Raw genomic sequence first — 18,724 nt, forward strand, 5'->3', positions numbered from 1 at the left:
AAGGCAAACCTCTTACCTCTGGGTGAAAGAAAATTTCAGGCCCCAGGAATCTTTCATAGCCAACATCTATAATGAATTTCTTCTGGTTGATCGCATTGATACCCGTGTATTGCTTGATCCACTTCCGGGGATCCACATCATACTTGGCAAATTCCTTGACTATGTCAGGGCAAATATAACAGTATTTCTCCTGCAGCCAGGAACACAAAGACGTCACCAAGGATTAATGAGGCAGAGTGCCTTCCCTCCAACAAATACCCAGTGACCCGAAGCATTAAACACAGCAGAACTCCAGTGTGGACACGTTATCAGGCCTCCCACTCTGTTGTCTTTCACAGCAGACAGGACTGGGCTTTGATTCTGAACATGCAAGTCTGTTTTCTTTGCAACTCAGCTAGAAATCTCAGCCTTCCTCTATTAGATTTTGTTGCCATTTCATCTGAAACAATGTCTAAACATGTCTACCAAGTGTCCTGTCTCCTGTCATCTTTCCTTACTCCTCTGGGGTCCCCCATGGTGCTGACCCAGGCACTCACTGCTGTCCTCCTCTGGACCAGCAGACCCTCACTGAGTGCAGTAGACTAATCCTGATGCCCACCACCATCAATGATGTGGCTGTTAACCTGCCATGCAGTCTGACATGGCACAGCCATGGGCTCTGTGACAAGTATTTACTGGGTGCCTAGGCACACGGGAGGTTCAAAGGGACAAGCATACACACAAATTCCTGACCCCAGGAGCACACACTCTGAGAGCTGAACAATAAGCAACAGCCATAATAAATAAGTAAATGACACAGCATAAGGTGATAGATGCCACTGAAAAAATAGTAAAGTCAGATGTAGCCAGGAGGACTGGGGGTCCTATATGCTGCTGCAAGAGAGAGAGAGAGAACCTGTGGATAATCTTCATCCTGGCATTAGCGGCCAACCTGAAACGTACACAACATTCCCTCAGCGTCTGGTAATGCTCAATTGGGAATCTCCGGGTGTGCCATTTGTCCTCACAGCTAACCTCAGCAAACCAACAGGTGGCACTTGGGTACCAGCTTCTGAAAGTAAGCTTCTTGTGGGCAGAGCCACGTGGGCTGTTCAACACCTGGCACGGTGTCAGGCACACAGCTGGTGCTCATTACACATTTTGGAAGTTCCTCAGGTGTTTTCCTGAGCAGGTGTTTTCCTCATATTAAGTTCAAAGTGTTTTAGAATCCCCGAAACATATTCTAATACCATCCTTAATATACTCTATCAGAATTAGACGACCAGAAGGCAAGGTGTGTTACCACGTTGGGTTCCCTGATGCTAGAGACGGTGAATCAGTCAATACAACGTTAAATCTACCAAGCTGGAAACAAGGACGTTCAGCTGTCAGAGGCCTGATCGGTTCCTCATGGCATCTCAACTGCTCAACCGATGGCACGAAATGCCGTAGGAAAGCCAGGTGCAGTGTGGCAGTGTGAGTCTTAAATTCTGGACTCATGCTACAAGGATGGTGTGCCATGAGCTCCACGGCCTCAGGCCTGCCCATGAGCATGGGAGATGGCCACAGTAGCCACACGGCACTGGGGTACCATCCTCTTTCCAGGATCTCTTCCTTTACAGGAAGCTGAGAGGCGACAACAAACACTGGGCTAATCCACACAACCGGGCCAGCATAGCACATCTGGAGAGTATGGGAAGACTCCCAGCCTTCACACCTGAGCAGGACACATGGTCATAACCTAAATGGCAATTTCAGAATCACAACTGGACCCCAGACAGCCTGTGAGTAAAGTAAATATTGTCACAGGGACCAGGATGCACAAGTCATTTCACTCAGAAATCTTGACTAAAAATGGAACTCTCATGCTCACCAGACTGGCCCCTGAATGTCAGGGAAAGAAGTCTGATCCTGATTCACATCAGTAATAGATACAGGTGACGAAGGAACATGGGTCAAATATCCAAATCTCTTTCATTGAAGAAAGGCATGGAAAAAGGGAAAATCTTGGGAAATATTTTGGTCTCAAAACAAAGTCTTATAATACTTCTGTTAAACTCTGCCCTCGGGTTTGCTCAGGGCAAACTGTTCTAGCCCTGGAAGTACTCAATCCTGGACACTCCAGTCCCAGGGACACTGGGGCAGCTGGCCACCCTACTAGCAGGAGCCCTGGCCTATCCCAGTGACCTTGTCCTAAAAGTACCACTGTTTTTACCAAGAGTGGCATGCAAAACGTGGGAGTCCTCTCTGGTGACTTTCTTCCAACTTGCCTATTACTGGTACTTCAATGGGAGGGAAGGGGGTTCAGGCTGGCCTCCCCTTAAATTCCACTGTGCTCAGCAAGCATGTCTTCATGACATGGGAGATGCTCATGATCACATGTCACACCTCACAATTACATTTCTCTCTAAAAACAAACAAGACCCTCTCCTCTTCATGCCCATGGTAATTATTCTTGCATTACTAAAAATCTCTTGCATTTTGGCTAAAAAAATAATTTGTCCTTTTTTTGAAACCTAGAAAGAGAAGTTACTTCAAAAAGGGTCCATCAGGGGATACCTGGATGGCATCGGTTAAGCACCTGCCTTTGGCTCAGGTCATGACCTCAGAGTCCTGGAACCAAGCCCCATATCCAGCTCCCTGCTCAGCAAGGAGTCTGCTTCTCCCTCTTACCCCTGCTTGTGCTCTCTCTCTCTCTCAAAAATAAAAATTAAAAAAAAAAAAAAAAAAAAAGACTAAACTGATGGGTCAAGTCAAATAGACCTTTTAAATAAGAACCAATGAGCCATTTTTCTTCTAATCATACGGATTTAAATTCTAAAACTTCCTGTAACTTCTCCAGCTGAATAACCAGAGTCTAGGAAATACAGATGGTTTTTGTTTAACAACTTCAGATTTAAGAACAGTATCACTCTCCCCTGTAATTCTCAGGGCACAGAACCTCACACAACAGGTGCTAGACCACAGCCTGGGTACTGGCTGACTCTGCAGAACTCCCAATACTGCTGGTGCTGGCTCCTTAATCCAGACGTGAAGCCCAGAGGGAAGGTGCCCTCCACTACCTGAAGGTTCCATCCAATTAAATGATGCCCTACTCCGTGCACCTGTGCTCAACGCCAGCTACCAAGCTGTCCTCACTTACAGCTGGAACTTCCACAGTGTTTACATTTACAGGAAAAGGCTAAGCTTTGAGGCTTTCAGCCCCTTAACTCAAGTGGTAAACAGAGTACGACCCACATTCTCTGGAGGGAAGGGGAGGGGAGGGAAGGGGAGGGCAGGTGGGAGCAGGGGTGACAGTAGCAAGGGGAAGTGTCCAAACAACATTTCTCTCTCACCCCCAAACAGGCCCATTTCCCATCTGTTTTTACCTTAATGGCTTTTGCGGTCTCCAGTGATTGCTCAGGAGGGATTCCCACCTCCCTCTCCCTTAGCAGCTGCTGAATGAAATACGTAATATCTCTACCTGCAATCGGGATGTGTTTGATGCAGCTTCCAATGACATAACCTTCTGCCTGGGGAGGAAGGAAGGCAGAACAATGGGAATGAGTAACTCCAGCAGGGAAGAGCTCCCAGGGCTCTGGTTCCCGGCCCTCATGGTACAACAAGCATCTACGGAATCCCACTCTGGGCCTCTGGGCAGCAGCGCTCAGGGCCAGAGGTTGTTTCAAATAACTGCCCACACCATTCTGTGAACACAACCTGAGACTCTCCGTAAGGCCTGAAATGGTTACATCAGGAACGAAAAGAGGAAAAACCAGTTCATTTCCAAAAAGTCATGTTGTCAGAGCAGGAGACTTTTATGTTCCTCTAACAAAAAGGAAAAAGCTTTACCTATAAACTATTAAACCAACTATAAACCTACTTCTGTTTAACAGTCAACAATTTGGTTAAGTTCATAGGGATGAGACTCAGACAACCGAGTTCAAATCCTTGTCCTATGACTGAGTGACCACGGACAAGTGGGTCAGCCAGGTCACCCAAGGCCTTCACCACAATATGGGCAAATAGTCCTGCACGTGCTTTACAAGGGGGATGTAATGAAAGAGTAAGGCAGGCACGTAGCACCATCCGGGAGCATGTACTCGGTACTTGCTATGCGGTCCCATTTAGTGCACTCGTGAGACATAACTCTGCTAAGTTACCCTAAGCCCTGTGCTGTCTGAGGCCAGTGTTGGTCAGGGGTTGGGACCCTCTGGCTCGGCTGCACGTCTAGGGTGCCAGCAGGGGAACTGCAGCCAGGAGTTCATGCACAGGCTGCCCCAGCCCAGCCCTCATCAGCCCTGAGGGCACAGCTTGGAAGCCAAGGCTTGGGCCCACACCCCACTCGCTCTCCGGGGGCTGGTAGCCAGAGTGGAGGGCTTCCTCCCACGGGTCCAGCAGAAAGAGGGGACACCCCAGGTTCCACATCACAGCACTGGCTTCTGTGCTGCCAGCTCACCTCACCTCACAGGCAAATCGGAGCTAATGATGCCAGTACTAGACACAACACAGTCAGCAGTTAAGCTGTCAGGACAGGTGCCTGAAATCCTCTCATGTGTTTTCTGATGTACCTGAACTCTAGAAGTAAAAGATTGGGCCTCTCCACAGAGTCCAAGATATTTATGAAATATTTTAAGATGGAAATAGAAGATATGCACAAATTATTAAAATAAAATGATCAACTTAAACTCACAAGAATACTAGCTAACACAAACTACTCACAATTATTATTTTCTATGCATTACATGTAACATTTTCTAAAATGAAGCCGACCAGTATTAAGTATTGGTTTCATCACAGCATTAAAAACATTAAAAAAAAAAAAAACAACCCTACACGTCCAACAATAAGAAAACAAATGAGTGAATTACACCCCATACCTATATGATGGGCTATCATGCAATTATTAAATATTTCTTTACAGAATATTTAACCATAAGAAGAAACATTAGGGATAAGTCAATAAGCAAAATATGATTTCAAGATCATATCAATTAAGATACAAAAGTAGACTTAGAATATTCCAATTTTGCCTAAAATGTGCATATGTGTGCACCTAAGAAATAGAATCAGGAAAGCTCTCCAAACAAAAGCATAGTATGGTTCTCTGGGCAGGTTTATGGATCATATCATTTTCTTCTCCACATTTCTCTGTTTTATACAAATTTTGTACAACAAATGTAATTTTTATAATCAGAAAAAAACTGATAAAAAGACAACAGATAAAATTTTAGGACCACTTCCTCTGTGGGCCTGTACACGGTGTGAAAACTGTTTTGTTTTCTTCTCCTCATTTAAGACATGGGATGGGCCAAGCAACAGGCCCTCCAGCATGTACCCCCAGGGCTTGGTCTGCACTAAGCTTTGAGGGCACAACCTCAGAGCAAAGGCCGATGCCAGGATTTTCCAGTCAGCATCACACATCAAGTGGCACTAACACTTCACAATGACCCAGAAAAGGAGGAAGTGTGCTGAGAGGGGACTGAAGGTGCTCCCAGCTCAGATTTGCAGATGTCATCGGCTCCTGCCCCGTCTCACCCTAACCCTCTCCCTCAGGGGCCCCAGGAGGGAGCATGGGACAATGTGGTTTTTCTTCTTCCTGACTACAAATGTCTCTTGAAGCCTGAATTAGGAATCACTTCTATAATGTTTTGAAAATTAAAACCAAAAAGTGACACTGCAGAGCATTCTGCAAGTCAAAATGTACAGTCAGTCTCTCCTTCTTCGTTCTTGAATACATTTTTAAAAAAACAAGAAGTAATTCCTCTAAAGCATAAGGTGGTCAAAACCATACATATCCTGTCACAGAACACAGCGAGAATCCTTCACATGATCGTGCATCACACCAACAAGCTTAGATCCGAGATGATGTTGACCCCAGCAGTGCGGCATATAAGCCGGGAAAATTCCACGGGTGACGCTACCCCTGGAGAAGCAAGCAGAGGCCACGGAGTCCAAACCACGGCCGGCATCCTGCCTGCAGACATTTGCCACCACAAATTTAAAACTGCCAATGCCACAGTTAAAGGGCATCTGTCTTTTCTCATCTACCTGGGTTTAAAACTTATCACCTTTTCTGAGTACAGCCATGACATTTAAAGCATTTAATTACAGGAATTTTTTTCTTTAATTTCTTCCCTTACCTCAAAATTAGGTGAGGCCTACCAGAGAGTGAAGCATTGAATATCCTGCTTACCACTGGGATAGCGTGAGTGACCCCATCCCCACTGTCAATGACGATCCCGGTTAATGTACGTTCACCAACTTGTCGAGATGTCCATGATGCAGCCAAGGCCAGCACTGCCTGGATTGAAGACCCAGAAACCATTAGCACACAGAGAAATTTCCCAAGTCTGCTGCTGCTTCTCAGGCTCATCCATAGTTCTTCCTTACTCAGTCCAAGTAACCCTCAACCATCCCAACCCTCCATCTCTGCCCTCCCCAAATTCAAATTCCAAATTGCACAACACACAAATTAGTCTACCGAAACTGGACGGGTCAAGTTTCCAATAAAATAAATCAAATTTTTACAAAGGAAAGCCCATGAAAAAGGAACTTTCACTACAGAGTAAGAAGATTTTAATGTGTAAACCACCAGGAACATTCCCAGTGTGGGTCCACAGATGGGCTGCAGTAAGAAGATCACTTGTGGAATTTATTAAAAAACAAACAAACAAAACAGATTACAAGGCCTCACACCCAGAAACTCTAATTTGGTAGGACTAGGGCAGCGGTTCTCAGCCAGGGGCAATGTCATCCCCCAGGGAATCTTTGGTGATGTCTCGAACCAGTCTGGATTGTCACTTAGGGAAGGGGAGGCTTGTGGTAGTGCTTCTTCTAGGGGGTAGAGGCCAGAAATGTTAAACATCTTGCAACACACAGGACAGCCTCCATCACAGAGAACTGCCCGTTCCGGAAACCCTGGTCTGAGATGAAGCCTGAGAATCCGTACTTATATAAAACACTCTCCAGGCAGCCTTGATGCACTTGGCTGTGGTTCAGTGTTTTCTTAAGTATCTCCCTACTCCTTGCAATGTAAATAACCTAGGGGAAGAGGAGATTTCTGGTTAAATAAATTTGGAAGTGTTGGAATAAACAGATTTCTTCAATGCAGGCATTCTCAGGGCCTTTACTAATGCTACTCACTAAGAATCACCACGTGCAGGCTACCATGCATGGGATCTCCCAAATTATTTTCCTATGCAACTCCTCTTCCTTTTCTTTAAAAGGAATTAGTATGATGCAGAACACATTTTGGGAAGCACCTATCTCATTATTGCCCCAAATTTCGGCCAATTCCTTTATATAGGATCACAGGCAAATAACCACGGCCAAAACCAACAAAAACCCCCACACTGTGAACAAGTAACTTCAAAGGAAGTTCTCTAAGTTCGCGGAACCATAGGAGCCCAAAATCCATGGGGGGGGGGGGACCCCTACAAGTATAAACCCCTAAAGGCATTTATTTTCTTTTTAAATAGACTCCTTAGTATCTTTCCTCTATTATGATCAGGAGTGAAAGAAGCAAAAAAAAAAAAAAAAAAAAAAAAACCACACATCTACATCCCATTCTTGTCACCTAAAGGGAAACACATTAGGTTTTAATGCATGTGAAAGCAGCCAGGTAAGTCCTGTATGGACAGTGTAAACATAAAAACATAAACCACAGAACATGTTCTCTACAGCGTTTGAGTTCAAACCCAAATGGGGTGGGGTGTGGGTGGAGGGAGAGGGAGAAGAAGGCACACACAGCCCAACTCTCCCATGGAGAGCCCTTGGAATCACCGTTTGTTTCTTCCACTATAAGACAGCTAAGGTGTGCTGGGAATTGTAAAAATAACGTTGTTTTTACCTGAACCGCAATGTAGAGTCCTGGTACATTAAATGATTCAAACATAATTTCAGCAAGATATTCTCTGTTTTCTGGCGTGTTCAGTGGAGGCTCTGTCTGTAAGAAAACATTTGCTATATTTAGTGTTCACCCAAATTTCCTGTAATTACATCAGAGACATAAAAAAATTAACCTAAAAGCATGTTAATTAGGATGCTGTACAACTCCCTAATTTTACAGATAGAGTACATTTACAGTGATTAATTAAAGAAATCTGGCTGCAGGTCTTAAAAGCTTTAAGATGGCAAAGACCTCTCTAAACATTTCTGCTCTTATTAACCACCCCAAAACAAGAACAAGTCACAGAAAAGGAAATTCCTTCTTCAATAACATAACACCTACGACACCCTGAAATGGAAAAGACCAGCAGTAAGCTGCCAATGGCAGAAAAAAACTCAACCGAGACAAGCGAAGACAGACACTAAAAGGGAACACAAGTGACTCTTGAGTCCCAGGCGAAGAATAGAGCTCTCCACAGAGGAGCAAAAGCAGCCAGCCCTGGCTTGGAACAAGAAGGTCAGTTTGAACAGAAGAGCCTGAGGAGCCTCCCAAACCCCACCTGCCCTCAGGGCAGGAGGCAGGAAAGTGCAGGCAAGGGAGCTTTACCCAGAAGTCTCCCGGTCCCCAAACCAGCCTGAACTCATACACACAGTGAGTCCAGGAAGAATTGTTCCCCTTCAGAGGTGAGGAAAGGGTGCGCAGAAACCAGCCAGACATCGTATGGAAATGCTAAAAGGAAATGAGAGGGGAAAGAGAAAATAGGAAAAACGAACGGCAGACAAAACACACATGCCCAGAAAGACATAAAGACAAAGCAAAGCAGATACAAATCAAGACCAAGAACAGCTCGAAAACTTCAAATATCTATTTTGAAATCATCATCCCCATAATCAAATAGGAGGATTATAGAAAGATAAAAAGAATAAATAAACCTGCTTTTTGTCATTCAGCAATACGGTGTGAACATTTTTCCATGTCAATAAATACGGACATACATCACATACTTAATGCTGCAAAAAGAAAAAAAGAAGAATAAATGAAAATTCTCTGGGCCTTTTGGCAAAAAAGTCCACATTACCCTTTATTATAGACTAAACTGTGTCCCCAAAATTCATATGTTGAAGCCAACCCCCAAAGTGACCATATTTGGAGACATGGCCTCTCAGGAGGTGACCATGGTTTCATGAGGGCGTAAGAGTAGAGCACCAATGCCTTCCTGAGACAAGGAAGAGATACCTGAGAGCTCTGTTTCTGCATATCAACACAGAGGAAAGACCTCATGTGCATAGCAAGAAGGTGGCCACCTGCAAGCCAGGAAGAGAGCCCTCACCAGACACAACCCTGACAACGCTGGGATCTTGGACCTAAAGCCTTCAGAACCGTGAGAACACAAATGCCTGTTAAGACACCCACCCTGTGGTATTTTGTTACAGCAGTCTGCACAGACTTTGATACCTTTCAAATGAGGAAAGTACAGCTGGTCCCAGCTATTGGCATGACTTCATGTAACACTTGGGGTCATACTTACAGTCTTCTGATCCAAGAATTCTACAACTGGCCACACTGCCAATCAAGCACATTACAAAAAGAAAACCATCCGTAAACATACAAGAACTTGGAGAAGCCCTTGGTGATTTAACTCTATTAGATGATAAAGTTCGGCCAAACAAGAAAAATGCACAAACTACAGCCAAAGACTTACAGTGAGCAATTAGTCCATTTAGGATGTAGACCTAAAGACTGCTCTTTTCTGGGATTTATAGAACAGAATGTAAATGTTATAAATTAAAACAGCAGAAATAATATCAAGCTGAAAGGTGTAACAGGAGAGAATATAAAAACAATGATACCCTCTTATCATGGAATCAAACATACTGTTTTAGACTGATTAGGTATCAGAGGCATTAGTACACCTAACATTATAAATGTCGATATCAAAACAAGCTCCAACCAAAAGCAGAAGGTAGAAGAAAGGAATATGGACTATGTACCAAATATGGAAATTTGGTACATTTCCAAAATATGGAAATTCATATTTCCATATGTCCATATTTTGGAAATGTACCAAACTGCTCATTAATCACAGCAGGAATAGTTAATCACCCCTAAACAAATACAGGGTAAGTATATACAATCATAGTTACACTGAAAAATGTTTTAAAAAATACCAAATTATTATAAAGCATACATACTCACTACAAAGCAAAGAGAAAACCAAACCAGAGTTTTAAAAAATTAATACATAAATAAAACACTTTAAACACAGAAAGTATAACATAGTGTATAATAGCTCATCAAAGAGCAAACATGTCTGTCACAGAGCAGCATGCCAGATCTATGGAGTTCAAACAAGAGCTCTGAAGTCCTGGCAGTTAGGTTAAACCCCAGCCCTAGATTTTACTGTTTGGAAAGTGATTTTCTCTTTCTGTGCGAAATTAGCACCTACCTCACAGAGGTGGAAAGATGGAGTCAAAGCAAACTGCTTATATCAACTCCTGGCATGTGGACTGTGCTCAATGAAAGTGAGTTATTATTACTAAAATAAAATCTTCAGCACACACAAGTGAGAAACTCACCTACTAAAAACAAAAAAAGTCTCTCAGCTAAGACCATGAAACAAAATCAAATTACATTCCGCAGGTAAGAGAGCCACCTAAAGCAAGATGCTCCAGAGAGGTCAAAGGTCAGCACTGTGCATATTAGGGGATGAGAAACAACCTAAATGCCGTTGTGAAGGAAACAATTAAGTAACTTATGCCATGTCCATAATGTAGAACACTGCAGCAATTAGCTCTATCTGCACTGTTACAAAACAATCCATGATAAACTGCTACAGAAAAGACAAAGGCGTCTCCATGTAGTCTACATTCTTAAGTGTTCTTCAGTGTCCGTGATTTTCTAACGAAAACTTCAGAAAACAGAGTTTGGGGAGTGAAACAGGGAATTCCACAGGCTCAGAGGATGCTCTGCAAAAGCAGACAAGGGCCAGAGTTCTGCTTCACAACAATGTGAACAGTTAACACTATCGAAAGACAGGTTTAAAAATGATAGGGGGAGGGGTGCCTGGGTGGCTCAGTCAGTTAAGCATCTGCCTTCCGCTCATGCTGTGATCTCAAGGGATCCCTGGGTGGCTCAGCAGTTTAGCGCCTGCCTTCAGCCCAGGGTATGATCCTGGAGTCCCAGGATCGAATCCCACGTCAGGCTCCCTGCATGGAGCCTGCTTCTTCCTCTGCCTGTGTCTCTGCCCCTCTTTCTCTGTGTCTCTCATGAATAAATAAAATCTAAAAAAAATAAAATAAAATAAAAAGGTTGTGACCTCAGGGTTCTGGGATGGAGCACCCCCCCCAATCGGGCTCCCTGCTCAGCCGGGGGTCTGCTTCCCCCTCTGCCCCTCCCCTGTTCATGCTCTCTCTCACTCACTCTCTCTCTCAAATAAATAAAATTAAATGAAAAAAAAATCAGGAGAGTAAATTTCACATTAAAAACATTTTTGTCACATATTTATTTTCTTAAATAAAAAAAAAAAAAAAAAAAAAACAAGGGACGCCTGGGTGGCTCAGTGATTGAGCGTCTGCCTTTGGCTCAGGGCATGATCCCAGAGTCCCAAGATCGAGTCCCACATCGAGCTCCCAGTATGGAGCCTGCTTCTCCCTCTGCCTATGTCTCTGCCTCTCTCTCTCTCTGTCTCTCATGAATAAATAAATACAAATCTTGGAAGGAAGGAAGGAAGGAAGGAAGGAAGGAAGGAAGGAAGGAAGGAAGGAAGGAAGGAAGGAAGGAAGGAAGGAAGGAGAGAAAGAAAAGAAAAGAAAAGAAAAGAAAAGAAAAGAAAAGAAAAGAAAAAAAGAAAGAAAGAAAGAAAGAAAGAAAGAAAGAAAGAAAGAAAGAAAGAAAGAGAAAGAAAGAAAAAACAAGGTGTACAAGTTGTATATTTTGTTACCATTCGTATAAAACAAGAGTTTGTGTGTAATCCATATGCGTGCACACAACTACCTCTGGAAAGATAAACAACTGATTAATGGAAAAAGGTGGTTTCCTCTTGGAAGAGGGTCTGGGAACCAGAACAGAGGTGAGACGGGGACATAATTTACACTGGAAATCCTTCTGCATCTTTTGAATTCTATGCTCTATGCATGTATTACCTCATCAAACAAATCTAGCAACCCACCAGCTGCCTGCTCTGGTGTAGACTCCTGCACAGCAACTGGTACAAAGCTCAAACACACTGCCACAAAGAAGTTTTAATCACTGTAATTAGAATCAATGTATTCCCTGGAAGGGAAAGAGAAAGCAATCTTAAAGCACAGGAGAGAAATAATGAAATCATACGCAGAAGCAGGTTGTAAATAAGGAATCTGAAAATCACTCAGCAATCACTTCTGGGCCTTTTGGCTAAGATCAAGTGAAAGTCACTCAACACTGTACTACATATGTGAAGTACCCACCTCAAAGGGTGGAGAGTAAGTTTGTTAATACCTGTAAAGTATCCAGCACATGGTTAATGCTATAAATGTTAGTGTTTATTGTTAGAGATTTCTTTCATTTAAAGCACATGATCAATGGCAGCAGTCCAACAATATTGGCTACAATATCTCTTGCTTAAGGAACTTCCTATCCACCTGAAAAATGGGCCTAATATGTATCTACCTCAAGGTTGTTGGTGGAATTAAATAAATGAGTTAATATGTGTAAACACTGGAGGGTGAAGCCTGGGCACTCAGCACATACTCAAGAAATTCACCTATAAGTGTCAAAAAATGCTATTCATACTAGCAGAAATAACATACATTGACTAGAGAGATCTATACTTTTTTTCTATACTTTTTTTCTCACCTGGAACAGGAATCTAAGCACTTGTAATAATAAATTGTTTAAAAAAAAAGGGGGGGGGGTGGCGGCATTTAATGGAAGAGAGACAGCATTGGGAGAGAAAAGGTTTAAAAGGTCTGAAGAGCATGAGCACAGGTCACATAGGTCAGGGAGTGCTTCCTGCCCACCAGGTAAGAGCTCCCTATGTGGTCTGGAGCAAAAGGTGAGCCTACAGATTAACTCTGGCTCCCAAGATCTTTCCTGGGTTTTAAGTCCAGTGTCAAATCATGTTCCAAATAAACCCCAAATGGATAAAGATTTGTGTTTAATATATGTTAAAGTGATAGATGTTCAAAAAAACATAGCCTACAAAGGCAAGAAAAAAAATCAACTGAGAAAAACACATCTGGTGCTGACAAAACCTTCCTACTATATGCAAGAGCTCAGAGGACAGACAAAACATGCATACAGTGGGATCTTAGTCCTAAAAAGGAAGAATATGCAGATACCAGCTATAACATGGAGGACATCAGGCTGAGAGGCAGAAGCCAGTGACAGAAGGACAAACCCTATGTGATTCCATGTATGTGAGGGCCCTGGAGCGGTCAGATTTCACAGATACGGAGGGTAGCAGGGTGAGGGCCAGGGGCTGGCAGATGGCGACTGGGATGAGTGTTTAATGGGACCGTTTCAGTTTGGGACGATGAGAAGTTCTGGATGAGATGGTAATGATGGTTGCACAACAGTGTGAATGTACTTAATGCCCCAAACTGTACATTACAAAATGGTTACAATGATAAAATTTACAGTGTGTACCTTCTATCACAAAAAAAGAATTCTAAGAAAAAAGTTCATTGGAATCAGCTGTGAGAGAAGCAACAGCGATGCTGAAATGCACAAGAGCACAGAACATGAATGGCAACTCATGGGAGGAAATAAAACTAATACATGCATGAAAAAATGTTTATGGTCCAAGTTCTCAAAAAATGCAAATTAAAAACAAATCGAATCTTTATCACATCAAATAATGAAAAATGGTATCAACCAACACTGACAGGTGCGCACAGTGGCCTCTGTACACTGCAGGTAGAGCATGAGATGGTAAGCTGAAGACTCATACGGTATTAATACTTCTAGACCCCAAAATCAAACACAGAGTTATAGAAAAAAAATGTTCTAAATGTAGAAACTGTATGTGCCAAGATAGTTTCTAGTAAAAATCAAGAAACTGGAAACATAGTAAACATCTACAAAGAGCAGAACCGCTCACCAGACTCAGACAAGAAGCCTCCCCTAAACAGATGGAAGCCCTGCAGGGAGGGGGAGAGATGGGGCATGTGCTGCGTGTGCATCATCTGCACATGGGAGCGCAAGGGTTACATTACATGGAAAGATGGCAGGTGTTAAGAATTCCAAGCAGCATCCCAGAGAGCACCTCTGAACATTGTCCTGCCCACAAATCTGTAAAGGAAGAAAATCTTGCCACAGCAGGTGAAGCTGGGGGGGGGGGGGGGGGTGGAGTTTCAGTGAAACTCCCAAGACAACCTCCTGACTGCTGCTAGATCTACACCCGGGAGAGACGCAACAGGGGCAGGACAGCACACCGCACAGGAGGAAGCACACCGTGGCCTGTGGGCTCCCCAGGGCAGGTGGCGCTCTCTGTACAGGCAGCATCCAGCCAAGATTTCAGAAACAGCTAGATTCTTGTTTTGCCACCTTTGCCACCGTGCTCACACCTGTGGTCACGTTATCTCCATTCTCCCCGCCGCCACACTGACGAAACAGCAATCACTCATAGATAGGAGGTGGCCACGAGCCCACAGGAAAAGCATTTCCTACATGTCCTTGTGGACAGGGGCGACCAAGTGAGCAAGTTCAGGCCAATAAGAAGCAATAGCTGATAGTTAGTGCATGGCTTCTAGGAAAGCTCCTTATAAAGTTAGGACTTGAGGAGTAGACTCCTCCTTACCCTTAACCCCTCCTTCTCTCCTGGAATACAGATGTGATGACTGGAGCTGCAGTAGCCAACTTGTGATCAAGAGGCATCCTTAGAATAGAAGCCATATGCTCAAGATACTGAAGCCCAGAGATCTCCAATAATACCAGAGAACTACCATACCAGCACTGGCCCCCCTACTATTTCTATCAAAGAAAAATAAAACCCCTAACTTGTTTAAATGACTGTTTTTTACACTTCTATTACTTGCTGCCAAACAATTCACTAGTGAAGAATTTACACTAAAATCTATGTATTTCCATTTAAGGGAATGTTTATGGTATAATTAGGTTCACCTGGTTCTTGAATCAAATTCAGCATTAAGGGCAACATCCTCAAGGGTTCTGAGAAACAATCACAAATTCATTTCTTCCTCAATCCTCCATTTCTCCTATGCTTCCTACCAGTAGCTGTTCCTTTAAGAGATCAATTTATTTATTTTAAATAGGAACACTTCACGAATTTGCATGTCATCCCTGCACAGGGGCCATGCTAATCTTCTCTGTATCATTACCACATTAGTGTACACTCTGCCAAAGCTAGCACAGATCAATTTAAATACAACTTTCCCAACATTATGTAGAACAAGATCTAAAATACAAGTATTGTTTTTATTATCTTTAAATACTGAAGCATATGATTAAAACATCACACAAATAAATGTTTTTATCCATAACAATGGTAAAATATAATCTGGTATTGATTTAGAAATGAATAATTAATCAGTACCATAAAAATTAACCCATATTTCTAGATAAAGATAGCAAAATAAACACATGTACATAATATTGCTCCACTCCCATATGCCTCTATAACGGCAATAAAGAAACCTTTCTAAAAATATAAATCCTCAAGAAAGGCAGAGTGGGAGAGGAAAATACGCTGGAATCTGGAAAGCACATGGCCAGTGGTGACTAACTCAGCAAACCCAATTAAGTCAAGCTCTGCACTGGCTGGTGGCTACTGTACTGGACGAGCAGGTCCAAATCATCCTGAGAACCAGGAAGGAGACTATTATAACAAGTCAGGAGTACCATGTGTGACCATTACTTTTATGTCTCAACTTCACTGGTCTTAAGGATGCACAGAGAGCTGGTTTAAACAGTATCTCTGGGCGTGCTATGAGGCTGTTTCTGCAGGAGATTAGCATTCAGCCGACTAAGAACTGTCCTCAATAATGTGTATGCAACCAGAATAGAACAAAAAGACAGAAGATGGGTGATTCTCTCTCTCTCCCTCCTCCTTCCCACCTTACCTCTCTCCCCCTGCCTCTCCCTCCCTCTCCCCACCCTCTCAGTTGGGATGTCCATCCTCCCTGCTCTTGGACACTGGAGCTCCTTTTTCTCAGGCTTCTTGAGCAGCATGTGCTGCTTGCTCATTCTTGCTTGATTCATATTCAAAAAGTTTGCAAATCTCTTCTGAAGTTATAACTCAATTTCTACTCAAAAGCACTGCAATTCTTTAAAATACACGATTCTATTTTGAACTCTGGGCAACTCAGTATTGAAAAGAGTACAGTTCCCATTTGCTATCTGCTCATTCCACATGACCAATTTGACTTGAGTCTCTGAAACTTCTTGAAAAATATAAGCTGTAATGAGCTCATCCTCACCCTGTATGTTCAGATGTCTGCTCACTGCAGTCAGAAAGAACAATTCTGTGAGCTACTGAGGGACCTATAATCTATACCTCTGAGACTCCCTAACACCAAAAACCTCTCATCTGATGCAGCGGTTCAGTAAATGTCTTCAATTAACTTCTGTGACTTGGCCATAAATCTCTATTCTTGCTTTACTTCCCTTTAACTGTCCCATTAACTGATGATTAAGGGTATAAACCTGAAAGAAATTTACCATTCTCACCACTTCCTCAAGCACCTCCTGCAACAAATGGACTTGCAGAATTGAAAGCACAATGAACAGAGTATAATATTTTCTTATCTTCAATTTAATAAACTTGATTTTTTTTTAACATTCATTACAGATACTCATTTTTGGCAAAAGTTTGCTTTTCCATATGCAAACACCTCCATTTCCTGTGTTTTTTTTTTTTACCTTACTGGCCTATATCTATGCCAGCTAAATCAGAAAAAAATTTCTTTTAGGAGAAACTTCCTGTGTGGCTACTTCCTGGTGGTACATGTTTGCTCCACAGGCCTGCTCTGCCTAGAGTGAGAAGGATGGCTCCTAGCATAGCAAGCCAGGGCAGACAGAAGGAAGCAGCTGGGCACAATGCCTGGCCCTAAAATCCTATCCAACAGGTAGTTATGTGATGTGCAGGAGAAGGAAAAATGCCAAATATGACAGGTGGGAACCTGTGATTTGTTTTGGCTATAAAGACAAAGCCACTCAGACACTGTCAGTTTCCTGGCTCCAATATCTTACATAAACCACTATATACACAGAATGTAGAAAATGTACAATGGCCTGTAAAACACAGGACCCATAGTTGGCAATTCCCAGTTGTGAAGGTACAACCAGAAAAAAGATCAGAGCACTTTCTACTTTCAAGAACTTGCTTTAAAATAGATATTAAATATATGGAGATTCCACTAACTACCATAATAGCCTTATAGCTACCACATTTTAAGTCTGATGATTCTAAAGAACACTCCATATTTAACATTAGGAAGAATTACGTAATTGGATCTAGGACCATTTGACGACAATATACTTGCATGGAAAAAATCCAAAGCTAAATTACATATGTTTTAATATGCAGCTTCTGTTACATGCAACTGCTCTTTATATATATTAAAGTATTATGAACATGTAATTAATTTTAACTTAAAAAGAACATTTCATGGGAGGAAACACATAATGTTGAGTAGAACTAGAAAAGATTCTATAACCAAGAGACATTTCTCATTTCTCTGCAATGTTTTATTTGCACAAGACCAATTAAGTACCGTAATCAGGGCCCATAACTCAGCTCAACTTTATTTTATAGTAAGATTTAAACCCTGAGGCACCTGGCTGGTTCAGTCAGAAGAGCATGAGCCTCTTGATCTCAAAAGTCATGAGTTCAAGCTCCACAGAGTGTAGAGATTACTTAAGAATAAACAAATTAAATAAACTAAAAGGGACTCCTAATTCTTACGAAGTGCTTCAACCTCTGAAAGTATATAAACCAAGAGGTGGCACAAAGGGGCTTGGGTGGTCACCCTGGGGGCCTGCAGAAAACCAACACAAGAAGCCCCACTGGAGCCCTAGGGTACCCAGCCTGGGAACCACCCCACTCTGGCCTTCCTGTGCTGAGAGACAATGAGCCCCCTCAGATTTTAGACGCTTCTGTTGAGCCTTCTGTTACTTGCCAAAAAAGCACCCAATTCATACAAATAGATTTAACAAGAATTAAAAACTCTCCAGAGAAGAATATCTTGAGTTTAAAATCTAAGATAGCTCAGTGGTTGAGCGTCTGCCTTTGCCTCAGGTCATGATCCCGGGGTCCTGGGATCCAGTCCTGCATGGGGCTCCCTACTCAACGGGAGCCTGCTTCTCCCTCTGCTCCTCTCCCCTGCTCATGCTCGCTCTCACTATCCTTCTCACTCTCTCAAATAATAAAATCTTTAAAATCTTTAAAAATTTTAAAAATAAATAAGAATAAAAAATACAATCTAAGTAATCTGAAAAAATAAAATCTAAGTAACTTGGAATATTGAGGGATATAGTCCTCTTAGCTGCAGTTACTCACCATTAAAAAGTAATGATCCTCAGGCTCAGCTCGAAGATACTTAAAAATCACTTGTTCCATGAACCTTTCCATAAGATCCCAGTCCTCAATAATTCCATGTCTTATTGGCCACTATGGCAAGAGAGAGCAGAACACATCAAGCTTGAGCTCACAGCAGTAAGAGCAGGAGCCCAACAACGCTGGCCCAGGACAGGCTGGCCTGGTAGGCAGCACGGCCTGGTGCACAGGCACTGATGCTCATTCATGGGAAGAAATAAGAGGCACATTAGCAGAAACATTCACTATACTACAGTTGATACTCTACTGTGCCCACCTCTAAGCATGAAGAACCATCTTTACTGTGGGTAACAGATGGAAAAGTGCACACCATCCACTGC

General features: G+C 42.7%; 1 protein-coding gene and 1 non-coding gene across 7 annotated transcripts in view; both read right to left on the bottom strand.

The window, feature by feature from the left end:
• Positions 1 to 18,724, bottom strand: part of ACTR3B (actin related protein 3B) — an 85,041-nt gene that overhangs the window by 32,868 nt on the left and 33,449 nt on the right. For 2 of the 6 annotated variants that reach the window (XM_077849561.1, XM_077849567.1), the window contains 5 exons: positions 18,348 to 18,458; positions 7,811 to 7,906; positions 6,155 to 6,262; positions 3,348 to 3,491; positions 17 to 190 (listed from right to left, as the gene is read on the bottom strand). In XM_077849561.1, the coding sequence (XP_077705687.1) occupies positions 17 to 190; positions 3,348 to 3,491; positions 6,155 to 6,262; positions 7,811 to 7,906; positions 18,348 to 18,458 (633 nt within the window). Of the gene's footprint in view, positions 1 to 16; positions 191 to 3,347; positions 3,492 to 6,154; positions 6,263 to 7,810; positions 7,907 to 8,781; positions 8,860 to 18,347; positions 18,459 to 18,724 lie in introns of those variants that run through there. The other 4 variants (XM_077849566.1, XM_077849562.1, XM_077849564.1 and 1 more) reach the window with 3 other exon arrangements.
• LOC144285165 (U6 spliceosomal RNA) lies at positions 15,094 to 15,198 on the bottom strand. Its single transcript, XR_013353550.1, has one exon. It is a non-coding gene; the product is annotated as a U6 spliceosomal RNA (small nuclear RNA).

The sequence above is a fragment of the Canis aureus genome, chromosome 15 (genome assembly GCF_053574225.1).
Source record: "Canis aureus isolate CA01 chromosome 15, VMU_Caureus_v.1.0, whole genome shotgun sequence".
Classification (NCBI taxonomy): Eukaryota; Metazoa; Chordata; class Mammalia; order Carnivora; family Canidae; genus Canis; species Canis aureus.